This window comes from Sinocyclocheilus grahami, unplaced genomic scaffold (genome assembly GCF_001515645.1).
Source record: "Sinocyclocheilus grahami isolate Dianchi unplaced genomic scaffold, SAMN03320097.WGS_v1.1 scaffold11.1, whole genome shotgun sequence".
Lineage (NCBI taxonomy): Eukaryota > Metazoa > Chordata > Actinopteri > Cypriniformes > Cyprinidae > Sinocyclocheilus > Sinocyclocheilus grahami.
Window position 1 is genome coordinate 1,869,131 of NW_015505190.1, and position 27,834 is coordinate 1,896,964.

General features: G+C 40.0%; 3 protein-coding genes across 5 annotated transcripts; all 3 read left to right on the forward strand.

Annotated features, from left to right (window-relative positions):
- The first annotated feature begins 717 nt into the window (after positions 1-717).
- Positions 718-3,028, forward strand: LOC107596212 (mediator of RNA polymerase II transcription subunit 15-like). The gene is made up of 3 exons (XM_016286894.1): positions 718-976; positions 1,476-1,478; positions 1,570-3,028. The coding sequence occupies exons 1-3, from the start codon at positions 718-720 to the stop codon at positions 2,385-2,387; spliced, it is 1,080 nt and encodes a 359-aa protein (XP_016142380.1). The 3' UTR covers positions 2,388-3,028.
- Positions 3,029-3,526: 498 nt separating this feature from the next.
- On the forward strand, positions 3,527-11,009 carry LOC107595406 (zinc finger protein 62 homolog). The gene is made up of 2 exons (XM_016285799.1): positions 3,527-3,954; positions 7,211-11,009. Exons 1-2 carry the CDS (start codon positions 3,588-3,590, stop codon positions 10,984-10,986), a joined length of 4,143 nt encoding a protein of 1,380 aa, XP_016141285.1. The 5' UTR covers positions 3,527-3,587; the 3' UTR covers positions 10,987-11,009.
- Positions 11,010-17,757: 6,748 nt separating this feature from the next.
- On the forward strand, positions 17,758-27,718 carry LOC107595413 (zinc finger protein 729). 3 transcript variants are annotated; one of them, XM_016285821.1, is made up of 3 exons: positions 17,964-18,552; positions 19,817-23,804; positions 26,162-27,718. In XM_016285821.1, exons 1-3 carry the CDS (start codon positions 18,189-18,191, stop codon positions 26,208-26,210), a joined length of 4,401 nt encoding a protein of 1,466 aa, XP_016141307.1. In that variant the 5' UTR covers positions 17,964-18,188; the 3' UTR covers positions 26,211-27,718. The 3 variants fall into 3 exon arrangements, 2 of the variants coding, with proteins under 2 accessions (XP_016141307.1, XP_016141298.1); XR_001610266.1 differs by lacking the exons at positions 17,964-18,552; positions 19,817-23,804 and adding an exon at positions 17,758-17,791 and having other exon boundaries at positions 26,162-26,219; XM_016285812.1 differs by lacking the exon at positions 26,162-27,718 and having other exon boundaries at positions 19,817-24,570.
- Positions 27,719-27,834: the final 116 nt, after the last annotated feature.

The window sequence follows — 27,834 nt, forward strand, 5'->3', positions numbered from 1 at the left end:
TAATGCGGGCTCGTCGCATACATGACTTTACACGAACAGCAGTATTTGCTTGAGAAGAGCTAGTGGCGGCTAACGTAATTTATGCGGAATGCGCATCCATTGCGGATGTGGTGCAGAATATATGCGCATTGCTGCGACACAGGTAATTTTGGCCTTTATATTTAAAATATTCCCTTAATTAAACAATTAGTTAAATGTAAATTCAACTATATTATCCATGCATTATTTGTTTTATTTCTCGCCCTCTCCTCAGTAGCCTCGGGGTTTTACTTGTCATTGCCAGATTTAATGTCAATTAGGAGAGCTCTAAGATGTCTGCATGTAATGAATGATACAAATACATAATATCAAACATAACAAAATATCAGAAGAACATCTCCGAGTTTTGTTTTTGGACTGAAGCCACAGGTTTTGGTTTTCTTGGTCTAACGTTAGTAAGATACAGTCAACAAAAACACTGCAATAATTGCGTAGAATCAGTGTAAATGAACACAGCCCCTTTCTAAAATGACACGTTAACCAATTACTGTCCCGTAGCAAATATCTATTTTCTGTGACTGTGTATTACTGAGCCCATTATTAAGGCTATTCTTGTTAGACATCACAATGAAGCAATGAACGCCTTGCCATGGAACAGCATGGTGGCTCTTCACCCTCCTTGTGAATGGCATGCTGTCCACCAGTCACATTGGTGTGTCTGTAAACCACAACATATCCATGACTGAATACTACGAGGAGGGGGGGTTGCTGTATGAGCACTCGCCTCCCATGCACATCAAAGTGGAGTCTCCAGAGGGGCCCTTTGGATGCGGGGTTTCAGAGGACGGTTTCCCCAGGGAAGATGAAGACTCAGAGGGGAGTTGTGACCACGAGAATGGTGGGTTGCCAAGCAGCCTGCCTTTTAACGTTGTAGTTGTGCATCCTAACATAGTCGCACCTGGAATGTCTTCGGATGAACTCATCCCAATCGAACAAAGTAAGTGTTAGATGGTAGGAAGTCTTTAATAATATGTGATTTTACTTTACTGCTGATAGTACAGTAATAATAGTTATTTTTCCCTTATTACTAAGGTTTTACAGTTTTAGAAATTACGTACAAGTAAAACATTAAAAATCATGTACACTCACTTAAGATGAAGACTTGGTAGTAGCATACATTTTTTCTCAGTAACATCCTAATATTAGACAACTTCTACTTTCAGAATCATGGATGACTGCAAATAGGATGTTTATGGGTCAATGATGTGACACTGTTTTACAGCTTTTACTCTGAACACATTGTTTCAATTTAAAAGACCAAACTTAAAAATTAAATGTCTAGGTAGGTAGTATGATGATTGTTATAGTCTGTCTAATACATTGTAATTGTCAAGATCAGTCAAGTGTTTTTCTTCTTATTTTAATAATCTTGATATTTTTGGTATAAAAATATATGATATTTTGTTGTAATTGTCTTGTATTTATAAATGATTCAGGATGTAGGTGGCGGGTGGTTTTTGGGGGGGGGGGGGGGGGGATTAATCCTACAAATCTGATTCTACAATAAAGTCTGAGAATATTTATTTAAAGTTTATGTATATGTTATTACTGTTTCAGTTGTAGTTGGAGATAGCTCTGAAAGAGATGGTTTCGAAAAAGAGGATGAAGCTGGTGAGCAAGAGGGTGAAGATGGAGATGATTGTGAGGGTGTGGAGAACAGCATGGAGGATAAACTGGGTTTGGGCTTGGGTCTGGGAATAGTACCACCTCCAACATCAGAACGCTGGCTACCTCCTTCACCACTATACAGTGCCCCGTTCCTCAACGGGACTCCTCAGCCAAGCCCAGAACCATCTTTAGGAACCCACCAGGGTCTGCTGGAGCCCCCTCCACCACGCACTTCCTGGCTAGAAGATGAACTTCGTGGACTGGGAGAAGCAGCCATGCAGCTTGGAGATCGCATGGAGCAGAACCTGTGTGAGTTTGGAGAAGGCTTTAGACGTGATATTCGGACGCTTGTGGCTTCGCAAGAGGCTCTTACAAATAGCTTGCAGCAGAATAATGTACTTTTGCAACGTCTGTTGGGTCTACTTGAGATGCAGCATCAGCCGCCTCAGCAACAAATTCCACAACAGCAACTACAGCAACAGCAACAACAATTACAGCAACCTGCACAGCATCAACAGCAACAGGAACCTCCACAACAGCAGCCTTATGAACAACTGTTATTGCCACAGGAGCAGCCACAGCTAGAGCAGCAAATTCCAGCAACTGTTCCACCTCTACCACCACCTCCAGATATTTTAGATGGTACTCGGCACACTGAACCACCGAATGACATGAATGGAGTAACTCAACAGCCACGCCGTGGAAGAACAGTAGACCTCAGACGAAAACGCAGACGTTGATATTGCCGTGAGATGTGGACAATTTAACTGTATTCAGTTACAGTAAATTTATTTATTTAAGCAATGTTTTATAAGGTTAACCAGTCGCAGATTGTGCCATGTCATATTGCAGCCACCCTTTGTTATGCCTGTCGCAGATATATAATAAATTGTATAATAAGTACACCAAAAAGCTCAAAGCTATATCTAAATTGACTTCTGCACTCTTGTTGCTGTTAGTAAATTACTGACATTTTATGGATCTGCTTGCTTAAGTTCATATATAATAATTGCAAGTTTAGAAAAAAAATCCTCTAGGCAGGCTTAAAAACTCTTCAGTATTCATACTGTGGCAAGATAAACATTCATTTTTATTTTTTAATTGAGGCACTGGATATCAGTGCAAAATGACATTTTACTTTTGCTACTATCACTGTTTAAGAAAATACATCCAAATGCTGTTTAAGGGACATTATATTGCATAGAATCTCTCCAGTTCCATGGAAATAAATGCAGTTATCAGAATTGCTGACTAATGTAGAGATCTAAGGTCGCCCGGTCACTCTGCATGCAATGCAATATACTATTTTGCAAACTTTTCACCATGTTAACAAAAATCACTTGTACTTGGAAAAAATGTCTGCCTATGAGCAAGTTTTAATAAAAGCAATCAATACATTTATTTTTTTTATTATTATTATCATCACAGGAAATGCACACACAACTGTTTTCAACATTGATAATAGGAATTTTGTTTTGTCCACCAAAGCAGAATATTACAAATTTCTGAAAAATAATTTGACACATATTTCATCACAGGAATATGAAAATATATAGTAGAACAGTTGATTTAAATCGTAGTAATATTTAATAATTTTATAATTTTTTCTCCCTTTTTTAATGCAGCCTTGGTTCCCCGGATGCATGTTAATTACTTTGGTTTTTAGATTTATGTTTTATTTAAAGATTATCTACACAAAAAGTCGCACATACATACGCTAAATACCTGACTGACCATGGTTATCAATAAAACTGCTAAGTCTATAAAACTTAGTAAGTAATTCTAAAACGCAAATAAGCCGCTAAATCCATCAACTTTTATCGAAAGGTGTCGCTTTAAATGTAGTCGCAGGGGGCGCATGTGACGTAGCACACGCTTCCAATCAACCGTTGGCTTCCACGTTTTTAGGGGTGGAGAGAAAAGAGAAAAGTATGTGAAAAATGGCTACCGTGCAGTCTGAATCCGAACAACCATTAGAAAAACTCATTAACGGTACACTCGGTGAAAACAAACCTGAACTACAACCTGTTTCAGCTACAGTAGCCGAGTGTGGCGCGGAGGTTTGTGCACAAGAAAGCGACGTAAAGGGCACGACTGACCCTGGTGTTCCGTCTTCACCAGCAAGGGAAAATCCACCTCCACATGGCGTTGCTCTTTCACCACGCAACAAAGATGCATCAGGAATGTCCTGTAATTCTAAATCTACAGAGGACGAGCTGCCTCTGAATGATAACAAAGATCTCGTTTCAGCTGAGCCCGGAACGGACTGCGATGTGATATCGGATCGTTTGCACAATGAAAACATCGGTAAGTACAACTTTGCATCAAGGGCAGACGGTAAAGGGCACGCGCCACTTTCGTGAACATCGCATAGACTTGTGCAATTTCACACATATTTAGACGTGGAAAGAGCATGCAGAAACTCTTGGAGCGCTTTTTTCTTCCTGACAGCAATTATTTTCTCTGGCCTGTTTTAACCCAGTCAGAAACACAACTGCTTGTTTAAACATTTTCATGCGTGAAGATCTAGACTCGTTTTAGATGTTTTAATTAGTACGAATTGCATACAACATCTTAAAGTTTTGTTTAAATACATTTTCTGAGCATCACTTTATATATATATATATATATATATATATATATAATATATATATATATATATATATGTGTATATGTGTGTGTGTAAATAAATGAATGAATGAATGTTTGGAACTGTCCATGTGGAACAAAAACATTCCTCTATAAGAAATAAGTCATGTTAATCAGAGCCAGTCTGACATAAAAAAAAAAGTAGAAATTTTGGATGGATACATTCAAGGCAGTTGTTACATACTTGGCACTGTCACCCATTCAGAATGTACTTTTTTTTTTCAAAGCACAGAGTGCAACAGTCTGGTTCCTGAAGTAAAAATCCCATTAATTTACTCCATAGTGGAATTGACTTAGAAACTTTTAAAGAGACGTACTTTGAGCTACAAGGTTGTTAATTATAGGTATATGGCATATAATGAATTGTTTACTTTAAGCCATCAGTCTGCTTTTTTAAACTTGTTTTAAAATAATAGTGTTTAATAGTGGAATTCCTGGTGAAAAAAACGACATTACCATGATTCTACAGAGAAATCTCCACCAATAAGAGGATCACAACATACAAATCAGCCAAAAAAACACAAGCGCTCAGGCACTCCCAAGAAGCACTGGACTTGGAGTCAGGTCCCCCTACAATTTCTAACTACTTAAATATTTGTTTGCATAATATGCATAATTAAAAAAATAAGTTCTAGCTAGCTATATATCTATCTATCTATAATCAAAACGTTTTAGATTGCTCCATCATTTGTTTTATGATTGTGTCATTTGTAATGCTTAATGAGGTTGTAGTTCTTTATCTTATTAAAGCCATTAAGTACACAGTCTTGTACCTTGTACTTTATAGCTGGTTGGTTTGATTCATTGCTTATAACTCCTAGCAATGACTTTTTAAAAATACCTATGCGGAAATGAACGAGAAAAATTTGTCTGGAACCAGGGCCACTGAAAAAATGGGCAAGCACTCTTTAGAGTTCAGGGTAAAAATGACACATTGTACAACCAGGTCACATGATTTAGCCATTAATGGCACTTTTCCACTGCGTGGTACGGCTCGGTACGGTTAACTTTTTTGGGGGTTTTCCACTGGGTACAGTACCTGGTACTTTTTTTTTGTACCACCTCGGTTGGGGTTCCAAGTGAACCGTACCGTTACCAAAACGTGATGTGTAAACTCTGCTGATCATGGATTGGCCGGAGAGAATCGTTACCTGCGTCACTAAATTTGTGACGCAGGTCACAAACACAAAAGAACCGCTAGATTTAAATCGGCACAGCCAGCGAAGGATCGAACGCAACTGTTTTGAACGAGCGCACCTATTTTTAACAACCAAAAAGTTTTGTTGTCTGTTGTGGAAGAACAGACGTTCCTCTCGTTAATAGCAGAGGAGCGGATCCAGCGAGAGCTTGATGGGGCGACGCGGAATGAACATTTTTTTTTTTTTTTTAGGAGTCGTGGTAGTAGAGGCGGCGCAACTATAACCACATGTGAATAATCCCACTCACCCTAAAGTGGTACTGAACTGCAGTGGAAACGCAAACCGTGCCGAGCCGATCTGTGCCGTGCCATGCTGTGCCGAGTCGTACCACGCATTGGAAAAGTAGAGAATGAAATGGACAGAGATAGACACATAGGATAGGGTACTGATGACGTGAACATTTGTATAACTGTTTCGAAAGCAGAAATAGGGGACATTGGTGCCAGATGTCATACAGCTATCTCAGTAAAAGCTTTTGAGTCAAATGTTCAGTTGCACAAATGTTTGTTTTCTCTATTAGTGCTTTTGTAGGTTTCAAGAATTTTTTTCTCAAGTGTTTAAACTTAAAAAGAGTGATTTTCTTGCATTTGTCCATCAAAGTAAAATTCCAGCTTCATCTTATTTTATCTACAGATGCTCTATAGCAGAGTGAAAACCGCTAATTTATACAGTATATTAATTACAATATTTGTTGGTCAAAACAGTAGTTTGATATGTTTGTGTTTTTACCTTTTACAATTTTTACTGTTTTATGATTTTTTTTTATAATAATCATTGCACTGTTTAAAAATGGCTGAAAAGCCTCTAATAGTTTATTAAACGGGTCATATGAGGCGAGTTCTATTTTTCCTTTCTCTTTGAAGTGTTACAAGCTCTTGGTGCATAAAGAAGATCTGTAAAGTTGCAAAGACTAAAGTCTCAAATCCACAGAGATATTCTTATTAAAAGTTAAATCAACCACGTCTACCTAAAACGGCTCGTTCTAACACGCCTCCACATGTCTACGTCATGATGTGGGAAGATTTGCATAACGCCGCCCAAATGTTCACGCAAAGAAAGAAAGCATAACTTTTATTCTCGCTGTAGTATTGTTGCTGTTGCCATGTCGTGAAGGCGCTGTGTGTTTCGTTGTGAAAGCGAAACTACTTAGTTTGGCCTTCCCAAAGAGGACGAAATACATCAACTTCACGCGGTGGATCGCCGGATCGGCTGTCACCGTTGACGAAGTGGAGTCCAGCCCGGGGTCGTCACATGTGGTTGCCACAAGCCCGCCGACCTCCGCTCACTCAAGCCCGCCAATGAGCTTTGTAAAAATCAACGCGTTTCAGAAAGGCGGGGCATAGAGGAGAAACAATAATGTACAGTATGTGGAAAATAATGTGTTTTTAACCTTAAACCGCATAAACACTTCATTACACCAAATACACAAAATAATGTTCTTTTTAGCAACATCATATGACCCCTTTAAATATGCTCTCACAAAAAGAGAGTCTGTTAACTGTAGCTTTTTCTGGGCAGTAATGGTAATAGTATTTAATACCTTTTTGTTGCCAACATGTCAAGCTTTTCAACATTCTTTAGATGAATTACAGTACACCTTTTAAACAACTGACATAATCTAAACCGTTTATTACAATTATAAATCTGAATGACTGCTACCTATTGGGTACATTAGAAATTACTTGCCTAATGTTTTTCTTGCTATCACTCTACAGGGCAAGCAACCGACAAAGAAGAAACAGCGGACAAAACTACAGAAAATGTCAGCAAAGAGTCAAAGCATACCAGAGAAGAACACCCACCAGAACAAGATGAAAATTCGACCAATATAAGTGAAGTAGCAAAGTCTCATGATGATGCAACGCAAAGCACAGAAAAGAAGATAGGAGAAGCAGGAGATCCCAAAAGCATGGAGAAGGTTAAGGGCAACACAGAAGAGAAAGAAAGAGAAGATCCTAAAAGCATAGAGAACGTTAAGGACAACACAGAAGAGAAGGAAGGAGAAGATGATCCCAAAAGTGTGGAGAAGGTTAAGGACAACACAGAAAAGAAGGAAGGAGAAGATGATCCCAAAAGTGTGGAGAAGGTTAAGGACAACACAGAAGAGAAGGAAGGAGAAGATGATCCCAAAAGTGTGGAGAAGGTTAAGGACAACACAGAAGAGAAGGAAGGAGAAGATCCCAAAACCGTGGAGAAGGTTAAGGACAACACAGAAGAGAAGGAAGGAGAAGATAAATCTAAGAGTGATGGGAAAGGCATAGTTGTCAAGCGAAGGAAAAGCCGACTGGAATGCAATGAATGTGGTAAAAAGTTCACTCGTCGGGAAACATACAACCTGCATCGACACTTTCACATGCACCAAGATGAGCAGGCTTCCCTTGTTTGTAAAGAATGTGGCATTACTTTTCAGCATCGAAGTGACCTCATCAAACACCGCAGTATTCATAAAGAAAACAGCCAACCAAGCCTGTCGCATTCGAAATGCTCTGAGAGGATATACAAGGAACGGAGGAAATTTCAGTGTGAGCATTGCGGTATGTGTTTCTCAACAATGATGCGATTAAGGCTTCATGTTTGTGAACAGAATGTGGAAAAGCCTTTTCGCTGCCCTCTGTGCCGCAAAGAGTTCCAGTACAGGGTGTCCATCAATGCTCACATGCAGAGTCACTCATTAGACAGTCCTTATCGGTGCCAGGTGTGCAACAAAGGCTTTCAGAGTTTAGTGACATTGCATATCCACCAACGGTCCCACGCTGCGCTGAAGCCATATGAGTGTCCAGATTGTAGTATGGTCTTCAAGCATCGCTACGTCATGGAGGACCATCGACGCAGGCACACTGAAGAAAGAGCACACCTGTGCAAAATCTGTGGGAAGAACTTCAAATACAGCAGCCTTTTGCAGCATCACCAGTATCTCCACACAGGCCAAAAGCCTTACCACTGTTCATACTGTGGAAAAGCGTTTGCTTTTGCACAAAACATGCGAGCACATTGTCGGCTACACAAAAATATCTCAGCTAGGTCTGAGGCATGTATTACAAACCATAACGCATCTCTTATTAGGCAAGGAGGTAAAGAGAAAGCAAATGTTGAGCAGCAGCGTAACTGTCCTCTGTGCCCTCAAATTTTTTATGCAGCATCTGATTTAAGAGCACACATGTTAATCCATGAGGCAGAGTATGAAAGGATGAGTAACGGCAAACGATTCGATAAGGTCTATGCCTGCCAGTATTGTCCTCTTAAATTCCAGTCAGAATCCATCCTGCAATCCCATTCACAAACACATATGACTAACATTATTGGTTTAAACACAACACGTATCACAAATCAGGTTAAAGCGGTTCTTGAAAAACAGGATGATGTTGGTATGGACGAGGCAGATATTGACAGTATGGGAGTAGGGGGATTAGAGGACCAGACCGAGAAGAAACCGTTCAGGTGTCGAGACTGTGGAAAGAGCTTTCGTTACCGATCAGTGTTAGAGCTTCACATGCGCATACACAACAAGGGTTATCAGTGTCAAGTGTGTAAAAAGTCCTTCAGATTTAGTAGCTATTTGCAGCAGCATTCAATTATCCACACCGGGAAGAAGCCATACAAGTGCCCGGACTGTGGTAAGGATTTTGCATTTCATCACAACATGAAAACACACCAGCGGCTGCATCAACAAAAGCCATTTCGCTGCACGCAGTGCCGTAAGGGTTACAGTGATGAGAGCCAGCTTCAGCGGCACATGCTTTCCCATACAGGTGAGAAACCTTACAAGTGTCATATGTGTGACAAGAGCTTTGCTTTAGCCTACTTGCTTCGAGACCATCTAAACACTCATACAGGGGAGAGACCCCATCGATGCCAGGAGTGCCATAAGTCATTTCCTTGGCTTAGCAGTCTGCTCGTGCATCAAAAGATTCATATGCGTAAACGGCAAGGCCAGAGTCACGGTTATCCACTGTCCATACATTCTCAAAGAGGCAGAGTAAGTACCAGCAGGAGAGGTAGGCCAAGGTTAGATCGAGACAACAGAAGGACGGCACCTCTACCTGGTAGAATCATGCCAGAAATACTGTTGCCAAATGTGGTTCCACACCAATCCCGTAGCTTCGATGTAAATAGACAGCAACGCATGCAGCTTAGATCGCAGCACTTGCACACTACAAGTCATTCCCAGCAGATTAATTTGCAGCAAGAATGGCAGCTACAAATGACGCCTTCATCAGAAGAACTGCTGCACTCTCAAAAGCCTACAAATTTATTGGAAAGCCAGCCAAGCAGTGCAGTGCAGATGCAGTGGCCAGGAAGTCACCTTAAGACGATCTTGCCTAAATGTGATGGTCTCCCAGAGCTCATGCACCAGCAGCAACCTTCTCAAGCAAATGTACCGATGTCAGCACAATCTAATCATTACTCGGAGATAAGCATATCTGAAACAGAGCAAAAAGGCAAGCATTCACAACACCACATGGACAGGCCTTCACTTCTGGATGGAAAAAGGCAATCACCGAGAGCAATTCAAGACCCGCAGCAGTCGCAGTGGCCAGTGCTCTGTGATTCTGTGCAAACGGCTAAACCAGAGCTGTTCAATAATTCATCAGAAGATGACAATATAACTGTTGACTTAGAAGCACCAACCAACAAGGAATCTGATAAACTCGCTCATGATTTGCAAATGCCAAATTCCTCTGGTCTGGCTAAAACAGAGATGGGTCTGACTGGTGGTATAGTCCTACCCGCTGGTGCTTCCGGTCTACAGAATACCACTCCATGGGGTATGAAAATATCTTTAGAAATGTCTACATCTGTGGGCTTGCAAGAAATACCTGGAGAGTCATTAGAGAAGCAGCAAAACAGACTAATACAGCACTTGCCTCAGCAAATGCAGGTTCCGCAACAGCTTCTTCAACAACAGCTTCATCAGCCACAGCTCCAGCAACAGACTCGGATACCTCCTACTTGGGTTAGTGCAACTCCCCCAAACCAGTTGGGACCTGTGAACATCCCGTACGCTCCAGCTCGTTTTCCCCTTGGGGACAGACCTCCGATGTGGGGGTTTCAGGCTGCTCCAGTTGTTTCCCAGACCCTTGTAAACGGACCAGTTCAACAAGGCCACATCCAGGCACAACAGCACGTAGCTCTGATTTCTGGCCAACAGATTCCTCTAAATCAGCCGTCATCTTTTATCTCACCACCTTTTCCTCCACCAGCTCTAAATATACCTGCTCCACATCCAATGCATTCTGTTGGAAGGCAACTTCCAGGCCCGTTACCACAAGGCATCTTCTTTACCTCACAGGGCACCATAAATGAGTTGCCAATCATTCCACAAGTAACAAACTTACCTCAGTTAGCCCAACAAACTGAGCTGCACAACATGGGCAATAAAATGCCTTTTGCCCCAGATCACCTGTTTCAGTGCATGATATGTGGTTGTTCTTTGCCTGGAGAACTAGAATTACAGATGCATTATATGCAACATGCACAGCTAGATGTCTGAGTTTGATTTTATAAATGATATACTTGCAATGTCACACAAGAAACATTTCATGATGGGTAAAAGCAAAGAGCTTTCTCAAGACCTTTGCAACCTTATTGCAAAACATGCTGATGGCATTGGTTACAGAAGGATTTCTATACTTCTGAATGTTCCAGTGAGCACTGTTGGGGCCATAATCCGGAAGTGGAAAGAACATCATTTCACCATAAACTGGCCACAACCAGGAGCTCCTCGCAAGATTTCTGACAGAGGAGTGAAAAGAATTATCAGAAGAGTTGTCCAAGAGCCAAGGATCACTTGTGGAGAGCTTCAGAAAGACCTGGAATTAGCATGTACAACTGTTTCAAAGAAAATAATAAGTACAATAAGTAATGCACTCCCCGCCATGGCCTGTATGCACGCTCACCATGCAAGGCTCTATTGCTAAAGAAAAAGCATGTTAAAGCTCGTTTAAAGTTTGCTGCACAGTATTTAGACAAGCCTGTGAAATACTGGGAGAATATACTGGTAAAAATTGTATAGCCTGAATGCACTGTAAGTCGCTTTGGATAATGCATAAATTATTATTAATTATTATTATTATATAGTCTGGTCAGATGATACAAAAATTGAACTCTTTGGATGCCATAATACACACCATGTTTAGAGGTCAAATGGCACTGCACATCACCCCAAAACATCATGGTGTAGCACTGGCAAAATTCATATAATTTAAGGATGAATGGAAAAATGTACCGAGACATTCTTGATAAAAATCTGCTGCCATCTACCAGGATGATGAAGATTAAATGAGGGTGGACATTCCAGCGAGACAATGATCCCAAACACACAGCCAAGGAAACTCATTTGGTTTCAAAGAAAGAAAGTAAAGCTGCTAGAATGGCCCAGCCAATCACCTGACTTAAATCCAATTGAAAATCTATGGAAAGAACTAAAGATTAGAGTTCATAGAAGAGGCCCATGGAACCTTCAAGATTTGAAGACTGTTTGTGTGGAAGAATGGGCCAAAATCACGCTTGAGCAATGCATATGACTAGTTTCTCCATACCGACATCTGGTGAAAATTTTATGTCAACAGCACCTTTAGAAATATTTTTACTGAGAAAAATTATGTATTCAATACTTATTTTACCCGCTGTACATGAGGGTGAGCAAATGATGACAGAATTTTCAGTTTTGGGTGACTTGTTCCATAAAACCATCAAGCTTTTATAAGTAGATCATCACCCTTTCATAAGGCTCCTCCTCATCACTATAACTGTGTGGCACTGTGGATGGTGCAGCATCTTGTGAGGCAACATGAACTGATGATGTTCCAAGTTCATGGCTGCTCAAGTTAGATAGGATTTGACTAAATGTCACATGCATAATAAATTATCTTTTTGATTTGAAACATGTTCAGAATCAATGCTGTTTATATAATTAATAATGGGGTTCATCAAAAGAAAGCACATGGAAATTTTCTCAGCATTCATACTTTAATGTATTAAGCTAATGTAATTCAGTGGAAACAACTGAGAATTTCTCATTTTCCCCGATATATGTTTATTTGTCCAGTTGTAAATAAATAAAATTATACAATACAATGAATACACATGGTTTTAGAATAATTTACTTTAGGCCTGCATCGCGCAGATATGCTACATGCGAATATGAACTTGTTGGAAAATAGTATAATTTTAATCATTTTAAAATTAGCCATTTATGATATATTACTATTTTCATCTTAACGTAAGAGTAATGTAAGGATCCACCCGCCAGCCCAAAAAAGCAGAGTCCAGCAGCCTGGTCGAAGGTTTAATGCGTATTTGGTCTATTACTTGCACTTTTGAATTTATCAGGATTTAGTTTAAATTTTAGTCTAGCTCCGTGTTCAATCTGACTCCAATTTCAATTGATCATTAAATTTAGGCAATATTTCTAATTAAAAGCTGATCACAGATATCGATTGTATATTAATTTAGATATTTGAGTATTCTAGAAAGCCCATACTTTCAATTATTCGTTCATTAGGGACCAGGTATCGCACAGGAATTGCACTCGGCCGATAGTGAACCCATGGACACAAACTCGTCAGTCCTAAACTTACTCCAAGGATGCAGAGTGGTTATTATATGAGAGCTACACCGTGTTAAGCCAGTGACAGTCAGAAATCAGAAGCCTAATGGTGTTCCCCATGGTTCATCGATTGGTGCTTCTGTGTGATCTGTCCTGAACGCAGATTTGCGGAAATACCACTAGACATTAATCAACTTGAAAAATGATTTCAGAAGAGATCAGAATAAATCAAATATAACAATTTATTGTTAGTCAGGTAAAATTGTATCATGCCAATTACATAATGAAAAAATTAGAAGCCAATTTAGAAAGGATAATGCAATTGTGAATCACACTGTAACCGTGTGGCAACCCCGCTCCTGTACATAGACACTGTAGCAAAATGTGAAACAGCCAAGTGTTCCACGCAGGAGATAAACAAATTTAACATAGTCACACATGTAACAGTTATCCTAATTTAACATAAGACACACGGTCTAAAATGCATAGCAAAGCACTCAGGTGTTTTAGAGAATAAACTTAACTAGCCTATGTGCACATTTAGTAGCACAAACAACTATACAGTGTGCTCTATGGGCACAATGTGTTTAACACAATCACATTTTTTAATCATACCTGACAGCAGAGAGACACACAGCAGCGAGAGTTCTGGTGCAGAGCTCCAGAGACTCTCACACACTGCATGGGGGTTTCTGGCTATAGAATCCCAAAGTAGTGTTTTGTCACTTCCCTTATATACCCAAATAAGAAAAACAAAGAAATCTTTAAATCAGTTGTAAAAACATAAAATACCTTTTGGTTTGTTAGGTTCTGTGATCCAGGGTCACACCTGGCTGGAGATAGATAAACATTCTCACAGACCCTAAAGGGGAACACTCCCCCTCCTCAGCAGAACACAATTGTACAAAAGTTTTAAATATTTCTTATAATACAAGTGACTACTGTGAAATTGAGACCATTTTACCAATCGCACAAAGACCTTAGAACGATATCAAACATGAAAGGGAAACAACATATTCACAAGATATAACACGTGGCATATGGATATTCTTGCTTTTGAGGGAGAAGATGGGAGAGTCAGAGGCAGGGAGGGGAGAGGGAGGAAGGGGGTCGTAAATGAGCAAGGGGAGAGGTGTTGTTTGCTCTATTTGGAGATCCGTTCCCCAGATCAGTTTTATTGTTTTATTGCATGGCATCTGTCTTGTGTGAGTTCCTGAGTTTTGGCTTCACAAGGAATTAATTTCATAAGGAAATAATTTCACTCCTTTCAGTAATAATAAGAGACTGAAATCAGAAAACTTGGGCCTACTCCTTGTTGGCGGACAAATGTCTTCATCATCATCTTCGGTGGCGCTGTCAGTTGGAGATTGCACTCTTTCTTCTGTCTGTGTCAAGCATCCAACAGCATTTTACCGGCAAAGCACAGGGACGATGTCCCGAGATATTATCACACATATCATAAAAAGCAAATGACTTTGCAGTCATTCCACTCGTGTTGTTGCAGTCTTTTGTTTTTAGGTAAAAACTTTTCAGACTTTTGAGCTTAGCCGTAACCTGCTTCTTATCTCTCTGCACACCACAAAGTCGAAGTCTCTCAGCAATAGTACAGTACACATTGCTGTCTCTTATAATTTCATCAATCTGCCAGTTAATGCTTACTCTGCTCTTACAAAAAGAAGCTATTTTACTTCTTTGTCGGACCAGTTGTTTCCCCTATTGGTAGACTTTTTTTTTAAATTAACGTTAGCTAAAACAAATGGAGCTAGCTTACTGTAGGCTACTTGTTTTTGGCTCGAACCAAAGACTATAGAATACCCAAGATGTGTCACTCGTATAGTTTTGAATGGGGAAAAACACAAAGCTCAATATGGCCGCTCAATTGCAGGAAGCCCCGCCTTCTGAATGAAAGAACCAATCGCTAATCGGTAAAGTAGGAGCGCCACTGCAGCTGCCGTTAGAAGTCCCGGTTGCTATAGAAACAGTCAGCGTTCTGACGGGTGGATTTAGTGAATTGGGGGCCCCAGGCAAAATATAGGAATGGGGCCCTATACATTTGCACACATTTTCCTAGATCAACCTTGAGGTTCCTTTTTTGTTGTGATGCTTGCTGCTGCACAATGGTGCCCCATAGTTGTGTCCAATGTTTCTACCTTTTTCATGTACATGTTATAATGGCTTTCTTTCATGTTGTAGACCACGAAATAGCAACTGATTTACAGTAGAGATACAGGTTTTTACAAAAGCAAAATAGATTATAAAATGATAAACCTCACAAATGAGCGTTTAAACCAGGGGTGAGTCAGAAGTATACATTATTATATTAATTTAAAACGGGCTTAGCAGGGTGGATTTTCGCATTGGTCTGAACAAAAACTACAGACTGGATTATTGAAAATTAACATTCATTCTCTGCCAGTAGGAGGCGCTTTTGGAACGTCAGAAATTTTATTAACAGCAATTATTATATGATGCAATCAAACTTATAGCAAAATGTGGTAGTTCTGTATGTTGTTTCAGGGTTGGCATCATCTGAGGTCCTCTGAGGGGTTGGCATCATCTCTTCTCAGGTGTTCTGGATCCAGACTGAAGCTTGTGTAAATCCTAGTGACATCCCGTGGCAAAAACAGAGAAACAAATAGAGACATAATTAGCGTAGCTATTAAAAAAGTAATTGCGTATGTGTCCTCTACTTGGTTCCTTCTCATAAATGAGTAAGCGGCTTTTAAAACAATTATAAACATATAATACACACTCTTTCTCAATATTTAATTACAGCTTCAGATGCATGATATTTTCATCTCCTTCAAGCAGGATACACAAAAAGCACGTTCAACTTGGATGGTTGTCGTGGTAATAAACATTATAAACAGCAACCGTTAGCATGTCAGCGCTTAATACGCATCTTCTATATGAATAGCATTTTAGGGGGCCCTTGGCTTTTGGGGGCCCAAGGCGGTCACCTACCTTTGCCTAATGGGTAAGTCCGCCCCTGCGTTCTGAGACGTGCTCTTAGGACTGCGCATGAACACTGGCTGATCTAGCCTGAAAAATACGCTTTTTATAACGCTATTTGAGCAAAAGTAACAACATGGCACAGTTGTTGTCAGATTTCTTTGGTGATTTCAAATATGAAATTTAATCGTAAGCTTAGTGAACAGTTTTGGAGAATTTGATGTTTTCCCATTCAAAGAGATAGGAGTTGCACTTGCATGCCCGAGATGCGTTTCAAAGATGGCCGCCGAATGACATGACTTGTCTTAAAAGGGCTTTGGCTCGAACTGACAGGCGTCCATTGGGTTTTTAAAGCAGGATTACCTTAATGCTGGAAAGACCTTAAGTTATTTTATTTTTTATACTAGCCCATCATGTATCTATCTAACCATCCAAGTGCACATTCGGCATTAAGAACTGTTAAGATTAAAGGGGTCATATGATGCGATATCAATGTTTCCTTTCTCTTTGGAGTGTTACAAGCTCTTGGTGCATAAAGAAGATCTGTAAAATTGCAAAGACTAAAGTCTCAAATCCAAAGAGATATTCTTATTAAAAATTCAGAGTCAACCACGCCTACCTAAAACGTCTCGTTCTAACACGCCCCCACATGTCTACGTCACGATGTGGGAAGATTTGCATAACGCCGCCCAAATGTTCACACAAAGAAAGAAGGCGTAAATTTTATTCTCACTGTAGTATTGTTGTTGCCACCACCGCCATGTCGTGAAGGCACTGTGTTTCATTGTGAAAGCGAAACTACTTTGGTTGGTCTTCCAAAAGAGGATGATATCCACTTTGTCATGCCTAGAGCTGATCCGTGCTGGTCGCTGAGGGAATACAACAACTTTGCGCTATGGATCGCCGGATCGAGTTCAGCCCGGTGCGTCACATGTGGTTGCCGCAAGCCTCCTTCGTCGAATCCACCGGCCGCCCCGTTCTCAAGCCCGCCTGCCCGCCCGCCTCTGCTCTGTCAAGGCCGCGGTGTGTGACGTTGTTTCGTTGTGAAAGAGGACACAACTAGAAATCAGTGGTTAAGTTGTATTTACAACACTGTTCCAGAACAGTTTAACCCAAATATTCAGATGTGTGCAGCGCATTTTATGGAGGACTGTTTCCTGATCCTGGTAGAGTAGACTACAATGCCGGCTGTTCTGACTCTGCAAGACTGCAAGTACATTTTTTATATTTAAAGAATTTGCCACCGATGATTCAAACGCAAGTTTTTTTGGGCAGTGTAAAGCAGCACTTGCAATAATGTACAGCATGTGGAAAATAATGTGTTTTTTAACTTTAAACCGCATAAACACGTTTCATTACACCAAATAATGTTCTTTTTAGCAGCATCATATGACCCCTTTAAAACTGGCAACTCCTGCAGCGAGTCCGTGTCATGACTTATCACAGAGCAAGTGTAAATATCTTTTCTAGTATATATTTACATCTTGTAATGCCACTGTTTTAGGTTTTTTTGTTTGTTTGTTTTTTAAATATAAATTATTTGTAAGAATGTCTGACCGTGTCTACACCGGAGTTGTCGTGCCGCGCCCCGCTGCGCTAAAAGTCTGTCTACACCTGACGAGACAAAGCAACAGTTGCAAATCATCTGAACATGTGTCAGTACAGCTCGTCATAAACAGAACGAGGCATCAGTTTACTGAAGGGGTCGCGCCGCGCCGCATCCAGTGTACACAACATCACTGGGTTCTATTGTCTTTTGTCGGATCGCGCCACTCGCGTCCGGTGTAGACATGGTGTGAGTTGTTTTTAATGGGTTATGTTATAGCCCTGCTTGTTTTTAATGTTTTGTATTGACTGCACGATCATATCATCGTATTATTTACTACCATAAGAGCCACAAAGTAAAGCTTGGCTAACCGCATGAGGCTCGCGAGCCGCGCAATGAGTAAAACTGTCCTATATGATCCTACTACAGCTAAGGCTAAATATACAAATATTAATTTGTTCAGGAAGACGTTGCATGCCGACCTTCCTGGAGCCACAAGAAACGTAACCTAATTAATATTCATGAGCGAAGCTTTCGCCATAGTAGGATTCGAAAGTTTGCCTTCCCCCAACAGCAACACTGTCCTTTAGCGCGAAAAGTGCGGTGCCTTTCCTATCGAGGAAGGCTTGAGCTGGCTACAGCCATTATGGCTGCTGTTAATGCTGCAAATGATGGTAGTTTGCAATCCAATAATGAAAGTTTGTCCTCTGAATATGAGAAAGGTGCAGCCCAAGAGGTAAACATCGATCCAGTGAGCAATGGCAAAGCCAGCAATGCTAAAAACACGGACGGAGAAATGGAATTAAGTCCCAGTGGCCCTATATTGAAAGCCCAGGACCACGCCGAAGTTGTTGCAGCCAATGCTGCAGTTGCACCCGCGAAGATTAAAATAGAACAAGCAGAGGAAGATGAATGTGTAGTTGTACATATAGACGAGATCGAGGAAGAAAATGTGGCTGATATGTCTACCAATAAAGGAGACTCGTCTGAAAGAGATAAAAGTGCCAAAGGTAAGCAACTTTTTTTTTTATTGCTGTTGACAACACCGACCTATCGGTTAGTTCCTAGCCACAAGCTATCTTTTACCTCGAAATAAATAAAGTCACCTAAACATAAATTCACCTCTTCTTACATAGTCTAGGATTCTGTGCGATCATATACACACAAACATAATATTTTATTATAATTGAATTGTGCAAATGAAAGACTTGCAGCTTATTTATTATGGTTTATAATTTGCACGCGTCGTCAGGGAATAGCGAGACGGCAGCAGTTGCTGCATGCCCATGAGGAATTTCTGTTTTAAACATGTCCTTCTTACTGCCTGTCATTATTTCTTAGTATAGAGTTCACTGGTTTTGGCTGGCATGTCACAACAGTAAGGTTTTCGTCTTAGACTAAATAAACTGTTATTTCAAACCAGTTTTGCAGTCATTGTAGTAGATGTTGGTTTTTTGTTCATATAATCAGCTCCACCTTAACTGATATTGCAGTATTGCTATGCTGCCAGCAGATGGTAGGCTTTACTCTTATTTTAAATTGCGCATGTGCGAAATAGAAAAAATAAAAAAGTAGGTGAATGAAATTTTATTTTAAAGCACCATTTTCCAGTGTTTGAATTTCTCTATATAATATGTTTGGGAAATACATTTTAACATTTTGTTAGTGTCATAATATTTTGGATTGTTGGATATTTGGCCATGTGGTCGATATAATTTAAGGTGGAACAAATAATTCGAATAAGACGCTGAATTGTTCTGTCGTTCCCTGGCAACAGAGCTGGAAGCTATATCGAATTCATTTACAGCTGTGCAAAATGTAATCACCTGATCATTCTAACCATCATTCTGATGTAAATATCTGATCATTAGAAAAAATTCTAATTTTTGTTTTGTATTTTCTAATTTTTGTAGTTTTATGAATGTATTTTTGTTATTCTCATTAAGAAGTTTATAAGAAAAATATTGTTTTCCTGTTTCTTTACTCATAATTTGTATAATTATGTCTTTATAATACTTAATTATTTTATATATTTTTTTATAACAAGCAATAATAGAGACCATTAATTTTTGTCTTATTTGTAACCCTAAACCTCTGTACTGTTAAAATTGACCTGAATAAATAAATTATTTCCACTTAAGGATTATTATTATTGTTGTTGTTTTCTTCCTCCATTATTTTTTATTTTATTTGTTGGCTCTATACATTTATTTTTCTCTCTCCTCTGGCAACAGGCGTCACCTTGACCTCCCATTTTCCCCTTTCTATTTTTAGGGGATTGGCCATTTCGCTGTGAGGATTGCAGTGAGGCCTTTGGGAACAAGGAGGACTACCTAGAGCATCGCAGCGAGCATATCCACGATGGTCCCATAGTCTGCCTGGACACAGATTCGCAATGGGATGACCTGCTTATCTCGACTGACGGAGGACGGAGAATGTTGTTCTGTGCTCTTTGCGGTCAAAAGTTTTCAAGCTCGAAAGGCTTTTTCAGCCATCAACTGAAGCACCGCAATCAAGTCATTAAACGGGGGATAGGTGAAGGTGCAGTAAGGCAGAAGCTTTTCAAATGTAAGGATTGCGGTAAAGCTTATTCCACTGTTGGTCAGTGTCTCAACCATCAGCGTTCACATAAACAGGCCTCAAAATCTGTTTTTCATCAGCTCGCTCATCTAAAGAAAAAGTCATTTCGGTGCCCCACCTGTGGACGCTGTTACTCTCGAGCTTCGGCTCTTGACGCGCATCGTCGTTGTCATGAGGTAAAGCTAGTGAAATCCAAAAGCTGTGAAACTGAGAAACTTAATGAAGTTCCAGGTCAAACCGAAGACAGTGGCACAAGCCCTGAACAGAATGAGGAGCTTGAGCAAAAGGTTTTTCAGTGCTTCTGTGGCAAATCTTTTCGCACCATGTGTGGCCTTGGCACGCACCAGAGATTCTCAACCAGCTGTTCAGATGTGAAGGTGAAGGAGGAAATTAAACATCCGTTTGTTTGCTCTGAATGTGACAAGACCTTCGTTAGCTCTGTGGCTCTGTTGTGCCATCAGCGTTGGCATAAAAGACGGGCACAACTTGGCTGCAATGGCCAGCCGTATAAATGTACCGAGTGTGGCAAGGTCTTCACCTCACTTACATTCTACAATAAGCACCAGCGATTGGCGCACAGCGAAGAGCTGCCAGCAAAATCATTCCTTCATCAAGTTATCCAGCTCAAGAAGAAAGCTTTTGAGTGTGAGGAGTGTGGTCGTCGGTTCTCACGAGCATCCGCCTTGCAGTCGCATCAGCTCTGTCATACTGATGTCTTCCGTGACATCATGGAGAAGAAGTCTGAGATGAGCACCGCCACTCAGCCAGTTAAAATATATCAGAATGACAATGCTGACAGTGTTGTTTTTCATTCTCAAGACATATCACATGCTCAAGTTCAAGAGAAAGATTTTAACTATAGTCACACAGCAGAAGAGCATGAGGCCGTAGATGTCGATTATGAAGTTGTCCATATCACAGCTTCAGATGATTATGAGAACAACAGTGGTTTCTCTCAGGATCATAATCCTGATCTTGAGTTAGTGTGTGAATCAGACCACGAGGAAAAAGATGACTTGGGTCAAACTGAATGCACCTCCTCCCTGCAGTCGAATCCAGAAATTGATGTCAAAATTGTACAGATTGATTATGAGCACTTAAATGATGAACCATTAATAAATGCAGAACTAACAAACAAAAGAAATCCTCAAGAGGCAAAGTATAATTGTCCACATTGTGATCGAAAGTTTGTCAAGGCTTTGTCCTTGCGCTGTCATATACTTTGGCACAAAGGGTGCATGGGAAAAAAATCAGATGGGAAGCAGAAGTTTGACGTATTGATACCAACTAAGGGGACACTTTTAACATGTGAGGTTTGTGGCCATGAAAGTGCCTCCAAGAGTGCTCATTACTTTCACATGGGCAAGCATGAGGATAAAGTAGCGTATAAGTCTATTTCGTACCAACTTGCAAATCTGCAGAAGAACAATATTAAATGTGAAGAGTGTGGCAAGTCTTTTTCCCGACTGTCTGCATTGCATTCTCACCAACAGCATCACAATAGTAGAAAAAAGGCCTTCGCTTGCTTGGAGTGTAACAGGAGCTATGCAACCGCAAGTGGTCTGTACAACCACCGGAAGGTTTGCAGTGGCAATGCCAAAGACGAAAAGACAAAGCATTTCAACCCAACCAAGTCACTTTTGGGCCCAAAGGTTCATCACTGTAAAAAGTGTGGTAAAGGTTTTTGGTCTTTGGGAGCTTTCTGTCATCACAAGCAAAACCACTTGGAGTGTGCTGATGTTGAGACGAGGCCTGCGGGTACACCTGACTCTGAGAATGTTCTCATTCGACGCAAGAAAAAGGGTCGTAGAGGTGGTTATAGAAAAGTGCACACTATGAATTCAAAAGAGAAACATAAATGTGAGGTGTGTGGCAAGTCATACCACATGCTGGCTTGTTTTCTTAAACACAAGCTTGTCCATGACCAAGGTGTCCAACCGGCTGTCAAATCTTTTGACTATCAAGTCCAACAGCTGAAAAAGAACTCCTACCAATGTCCCTACTGCGGAAAAGTTTTCTCCCGTGCCATGGCCCTCCAGTTTCACATGAAAAGTCATGGCTTTGAAACTGGCCTTCCTTTGATTGACTCTGACTTGTCTGAGCAACCTCAGTGTCCGACGTGCTATGTTTTTTTTGCATCTGAGTCAATACTACAAAATCATCAGAAGCACTGTTCAAAACCAGAGAACAAAGTGGAATTTCCAGAAGAGTGTGGGAAAGTTGGGATAGAGGAGCAAGATGTATCCTCGCAAAAAGCTGAAGATGTTTGTGACTCTTCTCAGTCTGCTGATTCTGGAAAAGTACAGAAAACATCTTCGACTTCGGATTTGAAATATAAATGTCAGAACTGTAGCCGAAGCTTTTCGGTAATTGGTGCACTTAATTTTCACAAGCGAATTCATCGCAAAGGTCACCAATCTAAAAAGTTGAAATCCCGTTCGGCAAAACAGTTAAAGCCTGGCAAAGTAAAGTCAGATAAGTTTTCGGCAAAATCGTCTTTTGCTTGTGCTGAATGCGGAAGATATTTTAGCTCCAATTCAGCTCTTGGCACACATAGGCGATGGCACAAAGACAAAAAATTTGCCCGATTTCTCTCAAAGACCAATAAGATACGCTCAAGGAAAAGTGTGGATGGTGGACCATATTTATGCAATGTATGCGGGAAAGGATTCTTTTACCTTTGTGTTCTTCGCCGGCATCAGCTATATCACCCTCCCATGGAAGCTCAACACCAAAAAGAGCACGAAGTTGCTGAATCAAATAGTGGTTTTACCTGTCCAGATTGTCAGATGTCTTTCTCAAGTGGGTCTCTTCTAACAACTCACTTTGCAGAACATCACAGCAAGCCTAGTGAGACTGAGAAACTCCAGTCTGAAATCCTCCCTACAGATGAGTTGGGTCCACCCATCAAACAATCGTACACATCCAAAACAAAAGAGAAGACTAAGGTGCAACACCATCAGTGCTCCTACTGCACCAAGAGCTTCTTGAACATACGTGGCCTTCGTGCACACAAATGGCAGAAACACAACAAGGTTAGCGAACATACCACTGCGTCTCTAGAAGAGCGCTTGGCATATGAGAAGCCCTTAGCTTCTCAAGGGATCATTCCTAAAATGTCGACTAAGAAAGAGCTGAAAACTTCTATGGAGGAAGAACCCATACAGCGTAGTCGAAATGTAGAACTCAGGAAATGTTTTTTCAAATGTGATAAATGTGCTAAAGCGTTCCCCAGTGAGGGGCAGTTAAACGCTCACAAAGAGGTTGTGAAGACTCGTCCGCACTGCTGCGCTCTTTGCTGTCGCGGTTACTGGACTGAAAACCAGCTTCAACAGCATCTCGCATGGCACAACGAAGTACGCCGACGTCTCCCAACCGAACTGCGATACAGACTGAGTGCTTCCATGGCACCTGGGTCTTCAGACAACCTGCAGGCTTTATCGCACAGATCCGAGTCTGTAGTCAAGCTGCCTGTAGCCCTTGTAAGTCCACAACTCAATAGCCATAAATGTCTGCACTGCGGAAAAACGTTCTTGTCACCTCGTGCTCTGCAGCAGCACCAGACTCTTCACAAAAATGAGGAGCCCTACCATTGTTCTTTGTGTTCACAGACCTTTACTGAAATCAGAAATCTTATTGACCACCATCAGGAGTGCTTGGGTGATAAAGAGCTAAAAGACAGGTATTCTACACCCGTAGTAAGAGGCGCTCTTCACCTAACTTGCATTGAGTGTGGGATTTCCTTCAAACAGGAAACAGAACTGCATCAGCATTATATTGAGCATGCACGTGGGTTCTAAAATGTGTAAAAATGCATGAGAATGGACATTGGTTTCTGGTACATATTTTACTGCACATACACTGATTTAATTTAGTACTTGATTCAAGTTTGTTACCTGCTGTGAGTGTTAGTGTACAGTAGAAGAACTGTATGTCTTAAAGAGTAAGAAAAATGCCACAAACATTTTTGCTGAAATTGTAGAGAGAAAGATGTCTGCTAAATTGAAAGCATTATCACGGATGTCCTTTAAACCAAATAGTGTGTTCTAATTACTTACATAAAAGTTGCATAATTCTAGTACTCCCTTTAAAATCACTTTAGACCTCTGCGAAGTGTTTGTGTATTTAGGGGTTTTTAAAGATTTCTTTTCTTTCTCTTTTTTTGATTGCTCAGTTTAGTGCCTGTGCTGCTTTCTGTCATCTTGTACTTTGAAAGTGCTGTTAATTTAAACTACAAAGGTGTTTGTTAGATATTTGTTGTACATCTTATTTAAAAAAGTAGCTTTTTTTGGAGGCATTACAGCTTAAATCTTATGTTTGGTCGTGCTAGACATTGATTTGTGATTTGTACAGCATCTGTTCACACCATTGTCATTGTTCCTTTATTGCTATTGATGTCAGCATGGCATAATCCACCCTTCTGTAACATTTAGGTTTTGGTTTTACTTGAAAGATGAAGAAATTTTTTTTTTTTAAGTTATTGAAAAACATTGGGGTTGGGGTTTAATGTGTCTCTCGAAAATGTTGTGACTGTACAGAATATTATTGCCTTGATATAATGCAGTTCCTTGTTTAAATTCCCTCAAGTCATGTTAATGACATTAAGAATGTATGAATAAGATGCAAACTGGTCAGTAGAGGCAGGGTTATTTGTGTAGGCCTGACATGTAGAATCGTAATTAGAATAGCACATCATTTGAACTGAAAAACCCTTAAATTGAACAGTTAATGTTAACATTCCATTTTGTCAAGTCTTGGGTGGCCGGTGATTGTGAAGGTTTATGGTTGGTTTGTTAATAAAAGACCATCCTTTAATTTATTTAAATTGATTCATTTTCAAAAATTGTGAGATTAACCAGGAACATTAAACATTACATGACTTGAATAAGTACAAAATATGCATGCACCCAGATGGAAGAGAAATTCCAAGTAAAAATAATAATAATAATAATAATAATTGTGGACTGAAACTTGTTGATGTATCATCAAACTTTGGACCTCAATATGTTTTTACTTGCACTGAAATTTAAGTTAAACATGGTCATTTGATCTCTCCCAAAATAATATACATGTTGTTTGCTAATAGATACAGTGTGCGCTGAATGTCTTAAACGCTTAGAGTTTTAAGACAATCAGTGTCTCACTAACTGGGAGTTGTTTCATGTTACTCTTGGTATGATTGATTGTACTTTCCCAAACCTGCTTCTGTTTGGTTTTCTAATAATTACAGGTTTCCACTTTAATGCTTACTTATGTTTAAAAAAAAAAACACTGAATGTAGATACTTGAAATAAGAAATTAAATGGTCAATTTCAATGAAAAACTGTCTTTATTATTTTACCTTGTTAGATAGGCGTTGTTCATGTTGCTATAGTCTGTTTATTCTCCCACTCCCTCTTTAAATACAGTGGTGGTACAGAAGCCGTGAGAATAAACCATTTTGGTGGTACAGTATCTCTGAATGGTATGACATATGTTTGCATTTGTCATGCTATTTGCCCTTGAGGTGGCTTTTCCTTTTCCAGTGACATCATTCATAGAGTGCTATTTTTGTCTGAATGATTTCACTGGAAAACGATAATGATAAATATGAACATGAATAGTTTATTTTACCATGAATAAGAGCAGTTTTATGTATGTGTTTTATGTATGTGTATTATTGTGATTCTAAACGCGACCTACCATACAAATCATAAAATTTTTGAGATGCCAAAATATGCTGTTTGCAAGCGGAACACACTGCATGTCATAGTGTATTTGAGAATGTAATATACTCGAATTGACTCATTCTGTTTCTAAAACTACCTTTCATGACTTCACCTAACTGACATTTTTACAATGAAAATTATAAGTATGAGTAATAGTATAAAAATATGCTATGTTCACACACTGATGGTGAGCGACAGTTGTAATAAGAGTACAATAAATCATGAAACACTGAGTGGACAAAATATTGCTGTAGATATTCATTTTATTTTGGTCTGTTATTGATATCAATTTATGTGTTACTGACATGACAATTCATTCTCTTTTCTCTAGTGAAACTCTGCAGCAAGAGCTGTCAGGACTGCAGGCAGCAGTTCACTAACTGGAAGGCCTTCAGAATTCATATTCGTGAACATGTGAATGAGAAGAGAAAAATAAATAGACAGGTGGAATCTGTCACTGATGGAAATGACAGTGGTCTGAGATACTTTACAAAAAAGAAAAAAGTGAAAGAAGAAAAAGAAACTGATGAAGATGAATCTATTGATAGTTCTTGTCAGAGAAAACCATCTGAGATCTTCCCCTCCCATCCTGCTTTTGATATGCTGTTAAAGGAAGAAAAGCCAGTGTTTGTGAAAACAAACAGGGTCTATGCCTGTGCTGTCTGTGGAAAGGTCTATTCCTACTTTGAGTCTTTCAGAAATCACCAGAAACTGCACATAACTAAAGACCAACAGCCTGAAATCCGCTGTGAAAAATGTCAGAAAACATTCAGTCGTCCAGTCTCTCTCACACGTCATCTGAAACTAAGCAAGCAGTGTGTTCCAGAAGAGCCTTCCGACCTTCACTGTGAACGGTGTGATAAATCTTTTACCTCTGCCATGGTATTGGCGAGCCATCAGGAAATGCACAAGCAGAGGCCTTTCTGGTGTGATGTATGCGCTAAAGGTTTCAGAAGTTCAGTAGGATTGGAAAGACACTTGCTTGGTCATGAAAACAAAAAACACATCTGCGATATCTGCCAGAAGTCCTTTCGGGTAGCAGCAGAACTGCGGTACCATTACAACATTCACACTGGTGCCAAGCCTTACACGTGCAATCTTTGCCACAAGAGCTTCTCGCAAATGGGAAATCTAATTACCCATCGGAAAAAACATCTGGAGGTCTTTAAAGAAGGAGAGGATGCTCCCCTCGGGAAAAGGGACGCTGGTTTAAGAGGAAAGAATCGAGTGTCAGTTATGAAGAAAGTTGTTTTAGGAGCAAATTATGTTTTTGGTCAGGAAAAAGTAATGAAGAAGGATCCAAGCGAAAACTGTGAAGAGAAACATGTTGATGTCAATGACGCCACCTTACCTGAGAGCGATTCACCTGACACTAGTGACTCATCAGACATCTCATCAGATGAATCACAAAAATGTTTAAAAGAAGAACAGGAAGAGACTTTGCAAGTTCAGGAAGTTGATGATGACTGGGAGTGTATTGAATGTGGTGCACATTTCACTGGGGAGTCTGAGCTTCACATGCATTATATGAAGCATGCAAGTGGGGAAGTTTGATACACAGTATGCTTATTATTAAACTGGCATTTTGACTTGCTCTTTTTCTCAATAACTGAATGTCTCAATGACCAAAGTCAGCCTAGTTGACACGCAATACTATTAGACTTTAAAATGCATTATATGATTTATTTTGTCTCTGTGAGTTAATTTTTGGAGGCTTGGATTATGTTAATTAAATCACCAGATTGCCTAGTTTGCTTTTGGACACCTTGTACTTCACTGCTTAACATTCAAACGTTGTATTTTAGATACACCTTTATCTGAGAGGCCTTCATTTATTAAGAAATGGAATTTGACGCTAATACCAATCGCTGCTTTAAACTAGCTGTTTATGCCCTTGACATGTTCATGTCAGTTTCTTTCTTGGTTGGTTGAGGTTTGTATATTGTTTGTTACAGAATAAAGTTTATTGCTTTAAAGATTTGAATTGTTACTTGTTGCTGGTTT

Bases quoted from the DNA above. Each gene is read 5' to 3' on its own strand.
- LOC107596212 (XM_016286894.1), top strand. From the start codon at position 718: ATGACTGAATACTACGAGGAGGGGGGGTTGCTGTATGAGCACTCGCCT.
- LOC107595406 (XM_016285799.1), top strand. From the start codon at position 3,588: ATGGCTACCGTGCAGTCTGAATCCGAACAACCATTAGAAAAACTCATT. The intron at 3,955-7,210 runs GTAAGTACAACT...ATCACTCTACAG, and splicing joins TTTGCACAATGAAAACATCG to GGCAAGCAACCGACAAAGAA.
- LOC107595413 (XM_016285812.1), top strand. From the start codon at position 18,189: ATGGCTGCTGTTAATGCTGCAAATGATGGTAGTTTGCAATCCAATAAT. The intron at 18,553-19,816 runs GTAAGCAACTTT...TTCTATTTTTAG, and splicing joins AAGAGATAAAAGTGCCAAAG to GGGATTGGCCATTTCGCTGT.